The 11,033-nt window shown below is 33.9% G+C and overlaps 1 protein-coding gene across 1 annotated transcript in view; it reads right to left on the bottom strand.

The window, feature by feature from the left end:
• Positions 1 to 10,244, bottom strand: part of LOC144975957 (WASH complex subunit 4-like) — a 104,756-nt gene extending 94,512 nt beyond the window's left edge. The window contains 9 exon segments of the mRNA XM_078920194.1: positions 1,550 to 1,667; positions 2,583 to 2,703; positions 4,274 to 4,377; positions 5,852 to 5,894; positions 7,096 to 7,175; positions 7,450 to 7,517; positions 8,578 to 8,743; positions 9,338 to 9,477; positions 9,976 to 10,244. Coding sequence (XP_078776320.1) covers positions 1,550 to 1,667; positions 2,583 to 2,703; positions 4,274 to 4,377; positions 5,852 to 5,894; positions 7,096 to 7,175; positions 7,450 to 7,517; positions 8,578 to 8,743; positions 9,338 to 9,477; positions 9,976 to 10,054 — 919 coding nt within the window. The 5' untranslated portion in view covers positions 10,055 to 10,244.
• Positions 10,245 to 11,033: the final 789 nt, after the last annotated feature.

Here is an 11,033-nt window from a genome sequence, read left to right as displayed (position 1 = left end):
TATTATTATTATTATTATTATTATTATTATTATTATTATTATTATTTATTATTATTATTATTATTATTATTATTATTATTTATTATTATTATTTATTATATTATTATTATTATTATATATTATTATTATTTATTTATTTATTATTATTATTATTTATTATTATTATATATTATTATTATTATTCAACCATCCTTGGACCAAATTAAAAATCTCAATCAGAGATAAAGTCAATGGACGGAAAAGTAAATCAAGGCAAGCGACTCAAATATTAAGGGGAAATAACTCTATCTTCAATTTTCCTTTCTGTCTTTCTTGAAATTTTGAAAATTTCCACAAGATATTGTGTGTAAAAAAAATAAATTTTTAAATAGAAATTGACAGCGGAATCTAAAAATAGTATTTGAATATATTTAATGATGTCTTTTAAAAATTATTTTACCAAAATAGTTTGACATTCATTTTTTCTAACTTACAACAATGGTGTCATTACCCGGTGATATCATTATAATTACTACATTATACAACCGATCTTATTGGTTCATACCAAATGATGATTGGTTACGTCATGTGTCTACATGAGAGGGCAGCCATTTACGACGATCGCCCTGAACCATCTGACTCAACCAATAAGATCCAACTTGTGTTAAACAGAGGGGGTGTTAGAAAGGCGCCTAAGCGCCCATTAAGGATGGGGAGTGAAGTTCTTATGGATTGGTTTTCTATTTATGCAGTGGCTGTCATTTTATCTAGGAATAAAGTCAAATCTTTAGATCCGGAATAAAAATCTGGACTACAGCATCCAGATTTTTATTTTAGTATTTGGAAAACAAATCCAAAAAACATTGATTTCAAAATCTCGATTACTTCCCCGAAAATTGTTACATAATGACTCATGTATCTTAATCATTTTTTTTTTTTAATCCATCAACAACAAGATTTATGTATTAATATTTGAAACTACATTCACAATAAGTGCATGTTTATTAGAAACAACTGATAAATGGTGTAGGGCAATATGATTAAATCAAAAAGATCACAGATTATGCTAACATAGGCAAAGGCTGGTAATCACCTTTAAAGGCAAATAAATAATATGGTAAGTGCACACCAGCTAATAGCCTATATTTCTCAACAAAATTGAGTAGAGTTGGGTAATTTCACCACAACCCTCCAAATTCCTCGAAAAAAAAAAAAAGCAAAATAAATGATATATCCATTAAATCCCCAGTCCTAAAGTTTTTGTTCAGATTCTTGATAAAGTCATTCTCAGATATTAACCTGACAAAGTCAAAATATGGCTGCTTGAAGCTCAGGAAAGTCTTTTTTTTTTTGTTCTTTTGTTTTTAACCAAAAAAAAAACAATCAAGAAATTAAATCTTAGTGCAATTCATTGGACAGTTAATGTGGACATTTCAAGTTTCCTCATATACAAAAATAATTAGAGATAAAATAAAATAAAGAATTACGAATGTGAGAGGATGGAAATACATAAACTCTATTATGTTCACCTTAAACTACCATTATAATATATTATACATTTTATTGGTACCTATTCTACTTTCCAGCTCTGTCATCCAATCCCTGATGTTGATTGCAAATTCCTCAGCAAACACGCCATTTTTAGATACATTCACCTTGTCATCATCAAAAGGCTGCTCCACACAATTCTATAACAAAAAAGATGGAGAGAATATTTATTCTGTATTTATTATTTTTGCCATCATCATCGTCACCATCATCATCATCATAATTAAAAAAAATTTTTTTAAATAAATTTCCTTTATTCATCCCATAAGGGAAAATTTTCTCTTGGGTCTATTCCAAGGGGAGACTGGAATAACCCAGGCGTCAGCCGCAGTGCAGCGCCGCAAACAGACCTAGGGCGAGGTGACTTGATCAAGGCCACACAAAGCAGCGGCGGGTGATCGAACTCGGTACCTTCCGGGTATGACGCAAAGACCACAAAGCTGAGCCACCCTGCCCCTAACATTCTTATTATCTTTCTTCCAGATTGATCTTTATTTCGATGGATTCCCCTAGATATCTGAGTTCTTCTTATTGTTATTGAAGAATGAAAACCACCTCTAACGTTTTGTCGCAGATGAGGATTATCAAAGATTCATGGTGTCTAAACTGTTCTTTGATCGCAATTTATGTTCTGTTCTCGAAAAATGGATGTTATCTGTGGACTGAAACTGCACAAATGGGGCCTACAACAAGGAAGGAGTAGGAGGAGGAGCAGGAAGAGGAGGAGGAGAAGGGAGAAGAAGAAAAAGGAGAAGAAGAAGAAGAAGAAGAAGAAGAAGAAGAGAAGAAGAAGAAGAAGAAGAAGAAGAAGAAGAAGAAGAAGAAGAAGAAGAAGAAGAAGAAGAAGAAGAAGAAGAAGAAGAAGAAGAAGAAGAAGAAGAAGAAGGAGAAGAAGAAGAACAGGAAAAGAAGAAGAAGAAGAAGAAGAAGAAGAAGAAGAAGAAGAAGAAGAAGAAGAAGAAGAAGAAGAAGAAGAATGAAAAAATGACTGCTGCTCAATTTTACTAGACAAGAACTATTTGAAACTTTACTGATAAATTACAAGATGAGCTAACCTGAAATATCATCCCATCAAGAAGTCTCCCCTCAATCATCATCATCAGCTTCTCAAACGGTCTTACTTTGTCTTGAGGGACACCAAATTTGCCTGGATCATGGTGAACTGACTTAACCATCCTAAAAGTTTGAGAAAAAAAAATAGATGTCACCAATCGTCTCTTTCGGGTATTATGTAAGGGTAAGTCAAAGATCGAGAGATGACGACGAGTGAAACAATTAAAAAATGTGAAATTTCACTTAAAGACACTTTTATTTTAATAAGGCTTATAACGTATATAAGTTATCTATATTCCTCCATGGAATACCTATGTCATGGGATCTAAATGTGTTGTTGCAAAAAGACAAATATTATTTTTGTTTTATTACTAATTTAAAACTAAACAGGGAAGTGAATGACTAGCTGACAACTTCCCTAATCATGAAAACCAGTGAATTTAGACGAAATTCCAAAGAATGTAATGTTTCCTTTATAATTTACCCCTCATCTAAGGAAAAGGTCCCAAGATCCCATTCTCTGTCTGGAACAACATGAACAATGTAAATGGAACCGAAATTACTTTCGACATGTATTCTAAAGAGAAATTATTTTGTGGTCTGTGATATCACCTTTCATCTTCGAGGTATTAAAAGGATCTCATACATTTGCAGTCAAATTCAAAAGGGATGATGTGATGCACTGACTCAAGTCTGAGCTTGCCTTCACAATTATCAGATAAAATCAAGTGTCTACAAGCTCAAAAACTCACAAATACACAAACATTACAACACTGTGGTTTTCATTGGCCCATTGGCTTAATCGGATGAATAGTGTATTAGCTGTATTTATTGCACATGTTCTACAACAAAAAAATATAATAAAATTAATAGATTATTGTGATGCATATGTCACACAACAAGACCCAAAAAAAAAAAGAAAAAAAAAGCTGACTTACTTTAGCACTTTAAAAATAAAACAATTTTTAAACGCCACACAGGCAAACCCCTTGCCCAAGCCACCAAAGAAAGAAACAAACAAACAAAACAAAAACCCAAAGTAAATGGCAATTCTAAAGAAAAGAAAAAGAATGAACCAGACCATTGTTCGTAAAACAACTCTTTTGAAGTCTACACAGTCCAATCCATAGACTGAAACCTAGAGAGAAATTAGCTTGACCTTGACAGAAGTTTCTATAGTGACATTTGTGGGACACATAAAATCTTCAACTTCCTGGCAAATCGGGAAACCAGGCCAATCAGGACAATTTTGGATCAATGGTAATTTCCACGTTAAAAGAGAGGTTCCACTGTAATGCCTAATAGGTGAATTCTACTTCTTTAATGGAATTGAAATTTCCTACAATGAAGGATGAAAGTGGTTTTATGGTATGACACTTGGCTTCTGACCTGGTTGGTCCTAGTTCCTGTCCTGCTGTGGGCAACACGAAACATGAGGTTGAGTCTTTGGAGAAGACTCTTTACTCACAACCTTTCACCATACTCATGTGTAAGATGAGTACCAACTCTGAAGGACCACTGTCACCCATCCGGTCATTGACAATGCCTGACATCGCTAGGCTTTTGTGACAAGAGGAGACACCACACGGCTGATCCACTGACGACACAATTTATTGTGGTCTTTCTTCTCAATTCTCAATCCGCTTATATCCTTTTGGACCACATAATACAAGTTTAAAAAAACTCTTTTTACCTTTTATACAAAGTCCAATGCTCTTTGAGTGTTGGGTGACTTTCTATGATTTGATCTAATGTGATAAGAACAGTTAGAAGATCTCCTAGATGTTCAAAGACAATCTGAGGAATGATTAATATGAATTCTTTAAATATCTTCTATGGTTGTCTTTCACTCTTTTTTTTTTTAGATTTAAAGGTGACATGGGATTAAAATGCAATTTAGTTATACATAAGCACCATGAAAACAAAACAGTGAAACAGCATTTTTTATTCAGACTGGTTATTCAGAGACCTTTTATCTCCCATCTATCTGAATTTTACACACAGTATTACATTTTAATTGTTTTCACTGATGGCTGAAGAGGTGTTTTGAGCTTGAAACGTTACATGCTAAGTATTTTGTTATATTTTCTTTTTTTTTATCAGCTGTTATACTCTTTCTGATGACCTCACATCTTAGCCCGACATGGAGGGAAACAACGCCATCACTCTTTTTATACCATACTTTTGTACCATAGGCTTACAGCCTATTCTTGCAGCTTAGTATTCTCCAGCAACTGACTAAGACCAACTTTTGAGAAAATCAAACATCAAATAAGAATGTATACCTTTGGTTCATTATTGTCGATTCAGTTTTAAGTTAGCGTTACCAAATTATTGTCTCAGAATCTTCTGAGATTTCTCACCTACAAATCTATGACTGGAGGTTCAACATGTTCACAGTGTTATCATTTTTTCAAAAAATTTAGAGTCAGTAGTCTTTGCATTTGGACAGTAACAATACTCGAGGAAATCACAAATACAGGGAATACCATTATGCTATATGACCCATCACCTCAAAACGATATAATAAAATGCCATGCTAATCTAAATGTTGAATATTGAACTTAAAGCAAAATGTGGGACTTGGATAAAATTTTTGAAAAATTTATTTCAGCATTTATACAGCGCACTTCATCAAATTAATTATGCTCAAATATGGAACCATTTCTCCATTTCATACAGTACCCATCACCTGTTAGGCATCCTTTTGGTACTAATACTGTTTTAATACCAGCCACTGAGTGTAGCCAGATACTAATCGTCCACACTGGAGTTAAGTGATGTATTGGGGGGAATGGACACAATTTCTTAAAAAGTGAAAAAAGTATCTTTTTTTTTTCATAAATTCAATTTCCAGCATCTTTTTAACCATTTGAGGTCATAAGTCAGAAATTATCTCCTTCATCTGGTTGTGTGACTTTTCAGTCTTGTGGTATGACACTAGCCTTTGTAACTGTAGGTCATTGGTTTAAATCTCGCTTTGAGCAGTGTAAAATTGAGTCCTTGGAAACGTCTTTTTTGCTCACATTCTCACATCGTACTCAAGCGTAATATGAGTACCTGGCTGTTAACAGTGTTGTCTCCATAAAAAAAAAGAAAAGAAATTACAGATGTCCTATCTAGTCATCCATGTTAAGTGTTGCTGTTGGAGGAGACCCTTGTAAAGCAGCTTAAAGCATGCAATGGATATTGCGTAAAAAATGCTCAAGTTTTTTTCACTCTGACATAACACCAGACTGACATGATGGGTCACAAATAATGAAAAACTCACTTGAAAATGGACGTCTGTAATGTCAATCATTTTAGGGCCTGGTCTGAGGAAATAAACAAACAAAATTATTCATAGAATCTATTTTCTTTTTGAATTAAGAATAAAAATGTAATAAACCAGACATTTCTAAAAAAAATATATATATATATTCCACAGGGCAAATTTTTCTTCAGGGTTTATCTCGAGAAAAGACTGAGATTTACCAGGTACAGTTCACTCCAGATAATCACAACACCTTGGGATCAGCGAAAATGTTGCGATTAACCGAAGTTGCAATTAACCGAAGCTGAGAGTCCAGTCTACTATTGCAACATTTTACATATTAGTGGTAAACACAAACCAGTTGTTGTGAACATTGTTCTTAGTCCACCACAGACTGGGCAATATGATTGAATTTTAAAAAACACATAACAGCCCTGTATAGATTTGTCAAGCAAAAGCAGCTTTGATGCAAGTCGACGTCTTATTCAGATTGGATTCACTTTCACTCTTTTGTTCTTAACATTTGTAAGAGTCAAATAGTTCAGCCATGATGAGAGACAATAGAGCTCACCAAACTCATTGATCACAATGCACAATTCTCAATCCAAAAACAAAGGATATCGCTCAGTCTCTCTTTACAACTGTCATTGTCTACCTGTTGTAAAGACTATGCCCAGCTCCCTCGCCTCCTATCTAATGGCCACAGATTACATCACAAACCCATACTGCAAAGCCCCTCTTTTGTCTCCCTAATAAAGCGGTGACACAATACTGTAGCATTAAATCCCGTTCACACTCGATTTTTTTAACTTATCATGATTTCTTCCATGATGAAATTTAATCATGATATTTTGTTAAGATTGATTTCTTGAATTTACAACTTTTGAGGGCGAAAAGTTGTTGCGATTAACCGAAGTTTGTTGCAATTAACCAGTGACTTTTATATAAAATTAATTCTGTTTCTTGGGAAATGTTGCGATTAACCGAAAGTTGCAATTAACCGAGTTGCGATTATCCGGAGTGGACTGTATAAGCTAACGATATGTGTTTAGGCAAAATACTCATCAATTCTGCCCACCAGATCAATCAAACAGAACAAACAAAAAAACAATGTGTAATCTTTAATCTTTAAAATCTAATTGAGAGCATTTATTGAGAACTAATCCCTCAACTGGCCCTCTAAAAACAATAACAAAGAGCTGAGTGATGCCAACTTCAATTACTTGATAAATTTTAAAAATACACAAATCGATAACACTAACCTATTGGTGAACAAACATGACAGCTGTTTCACAACGAGCTTCACAACTTCATAGGACCTTGAGACAAAGCAGGAAAGCTCCTAAACAAAAAACAAAAATGATAAGAGAGAAAAATGAGAGAAAATTAAATCTACAGCTTTACTGACACTCATCAAAAAACAACAAATCAATAATAATAATGATGATGATGATGATGATGATGATGTTTTATGATGATAAATAATGATAATAAAAATAAAAATAATAATAATAATAATAATAATAATAATAATAATAATAATAATAATAATAATAATAATAATAATAATAATAATAATAATAATAGTTCCATAAAGCAGAGTTTTTCAGCCTCACCTGAAGTAGTGGAAACATTCGTCCTATTTGAATTTGAGTCTCTCCTTCTTCAAGACCTTCCTCTGGCTCTATGACAATTCAAGGCATTGAAAACAGTAATAAAGTCAAACATAATTTAAAATAATATAATATATATACCATAAAAATGTCAAATATAATGATGGTATTAAAATGAAGGCTCTCAAAGTTAAGGCATCCATTATTATTTAACTTAATGTTGCTGCATACTGAAATGAGTAGAATGATTTAACAGTTTGTGCATTTTGAAGTATAGTAAAAAAAAAAAACTAACATATATAAAATAAGATAACAATGCATTTATGTCTTTAAGTAACATTATACTGTTTCTCTTGGGTTCTTTTTTTTTTTTTTTTTTGGGGGGGGGGGGGGGGTTGGGGTTTGTTTTTGTTTTTTTGTTTTTTGGGGGGGGGGGGGTAAAAAAAGAATTATAAAGAGCTATGATAAGCAAATAACTTAAATCATTTACAGGGAAATCCTGATAAAGCCAACACTGCCGGACCAGAAAGATTGGTTGACTTGAGGAAAGTTTGGCTTTATCCATTTTCATTGAAACACACTAGTTAAGAACAGAAAATTTAGTACCAAAACAAGTTGACTTCAAGAGTGTTGACTTAATACGGATTTCACTGAACCTGACAATGAAAATGTTATACTCTTATGTGAACTACTGAAAATGGTATTATGTCGGAGTAATTTTGATTTTTTAAAATGTATTTTGAGGTCAAAAATCTTAAATTTGGATTGATTTTTTAAAATCTTATAAAAGAGGATAGACATGATTTCTTAAAGTGACAAAAACTAAAATCTCAGAATTCTGGTCAATATTATCTTATATCGATATTTGGAACCTGATCCACCCTAACATAATACCGTTTTGAGACAATTTTATAGACATTACAGACCATACAAACACTGAGCATGTCAAACAGAAGATAGTTTTTCGTTTCTGAATTAAAAAAAAAAAATTATATAATATTGGAAGGCGAAAAAGGATAGGGAGGCAGAGATGAAGAAGGAGGAAGTGGTCGTGAAGAATTAGCAAAACAAGATGAAGAAACAGAAGAAATCAACCTGTTTCGAAATCAGAGCATATTTTGAATCTCCTACCTCCTTCACCATATAACAGCAATGCATTATAAAACTTTGTGTCTGCCTCGTATTTCAAGGCATTCATTTCACTACAGAGAGCTGCCAGCACCGTGATGACCTTGTTCAGAATCTTGTTGTCTGTGCGGATCAGTTTCAACAGCGATGTTTGCTCATATGGACGAATCTGAAAAAAAATGTTATACAAAATATAAATAAATACAAAATTGACTTCATTCATCCTGACGGGATGAAAGAGTGGAATAATCCAGATGTCAAGCAAAAACTGTAACGCTGAACCAGAAAGAGTCGGTGTTAGGATTGAGTGAGTTAATTCCTCTCAATCAGGTATATTAATTCATTCATATAAAATTTCATAATTTATATATAAGAATCAATTTTTAGGTTATTCACCTTGACATGATACCAGATTTGATGAAGGCAACAGGTGACAAATGAGGAGAGATCAATCTTTCATTAATCTTAATGTAAAAGGCTTGAAGTGTGGTGATTTGTTTTGTTATAGCTAGATTTTAGAAATATTGCTTGAATTAATCTAACACTTTGGATAGGCTCGTGAATCGGAAAGTACTTTCCATCCAAAAAAAAATACAAGCTGGCACTGGTGTCAAATAAAAATCTGAAAACTGTGTATGAAACAGAAAATCAAAGAGAAAAAATTATCAAAAATTGGTATTGCACCAACTCAAAACTTCAGTGGCAAAATGTTTCACCCAACATTGGCCAATAGCCAAATACTGGCAAAAAATAAAAATAATACCTGCATGGCAATAGGGTCAAGGGTCATGTCCCAAGCATCTCCAATGCTGTCATCCAAAGCATCCTCTATTTCTTTCAGTTGAGTGGCGTACTCCTCAAGAAAGTTGCCATACTTCTTTAGTTGGAGTTCTCCGACAATTTCTTTAGGGAAAATTATAACATTTTGACTTTACGAATTTAAATAAAAAGAATTAACCGATTATGAAAGATGAATTTGCCGAGTGGCAGTGTTGAGTATGACTCTCTCTCTCTCTCTCTCTCTCTCTCTCTCTCTCTCTCTCTCTCTCTCTCTCTCTCTCTCTCTCTCTCTCTCTCTCTCTCTCTCTCTCTCTTTCCTTCACCTATAATGTGTCACTCGTGTTCTCTTTCCAACCAGATGACTTAGACTTAGATCATTTCATTAAACAAGTTTTGAAACAGGTGTTTTGTTTTGTTTTTGTGTTTGTTTTTGAGTTTTAGTTTTGTTTTGTTTTGTTTTGACATAACGAAAAAAAATACTTAGAGCCAAACTACTGTAAATTGTAAATGTCAAAAGCGCGGGCTCACTTCTGGTCTTATATCCCAATAAAATATTTTAATTAAATAAACAGTTTTTATTATATAATACGTAGTATCATTTTTTAAAATAAAGTTACGCACTGACAGATCCATCATCAAACTTGTCGAACTCCCAGTCAGTGGGCGTTGCCCCCGAGCCTGTGCCGGATTGTTGTGACATTTTTGGCAAGTTACGTCCCAACTTATGCAGAGAAAATTAGCTTCTGGAGGTAAACTAGCTCTGTGACATTATAAAAGCATCACGAAAGTGTATAAGATTATCGAGTGATTCCTGAAAATGTTTAATTTCTTGTCTGTTTTCATGCCAAGATCCTAGAGTTCGTAGTCAGTGTCACAGGATTTGTTTTCCAACATTGGAAGTTACAGGAAGTGGTCTATTTGAATTTTCTAGCACAGGAGAGCTGCTACTGAGAGACCAAGAAGATCAAAATGTTCTCTGTATGTTTGTTTGTTTTTTTTTGGGTTTTTTTTTTTTTTTTTTTTTTTTGTTTTTTGTTTTTTGTTGTTTTTTTTTGTTTTTTTTTTGTTTTTGTTTTTGTTTTTTTTTTGGTTTTTTTTTTTTTTTTTTTTTTAACCTTTCATGATCAATGATTTCATCAATTAAGTCCGCATCGTGATGATTTGTGGGCCCCGATAGCTCAGTTGGTGGAGCAGACGCTTCACACGCAATGGGACCGTGATCGATCCCGGGTGTAGTCGAGATTGAGCAGCGATTGAGAAGTTGGGTGGTTAGATATGGCGGAAAGTACTTTGCGATAGACTGGCGTCCTAACCAAATGATAGCAAGTAATTGCTATTGTCCGGTCCAGCTACAGAATCCCGAATAAACTCCGGCTCCATGGGCCTATGGACTCTGAAGGACTTTTTTTAAAAACTATAGTGATGAATTCATGATTGAATGCCAGATCATTTGATCGGTTGGAGAGAGAAAGAGAGAGAGAGAGAAAGAGAGAGAGAGAGAGAGAGAGAGAGAGAGAGAGAGAGAGAGAGAGAGAGAGAGTTCAATCTCGAAGATGAAATGTATTTTAAAACGGATTATCAGTATCGGCGTGTGACTGAGGCTGTAAGTGTAAGCCACATCCCAGAGCCCAATGGGCCATTTACACGTGGCTACAGGCCCTTAACGGGCAAATCGCATG

This window comes from Berghia stephanieae, chromosome 6, assembly GCF_034508935.2.
Source record: "Berghia stephanieae isolate SIO BIC M18660-M18661 chromosome 6, UCSD_Bste_1.3, whole genome shotgun sequence".
Classification (NCBI taxonomy): Eukaryota; Metazoa; Mollusca; class Gastropoda; order Nudibranchia; family Aeolidiidae; genus Berghia; species Berghia stephanieae.
Note: the sequence above shows the minus strand (reverse complement) of the source record. Positions and strands in the feature narration are given on the sequence as shown.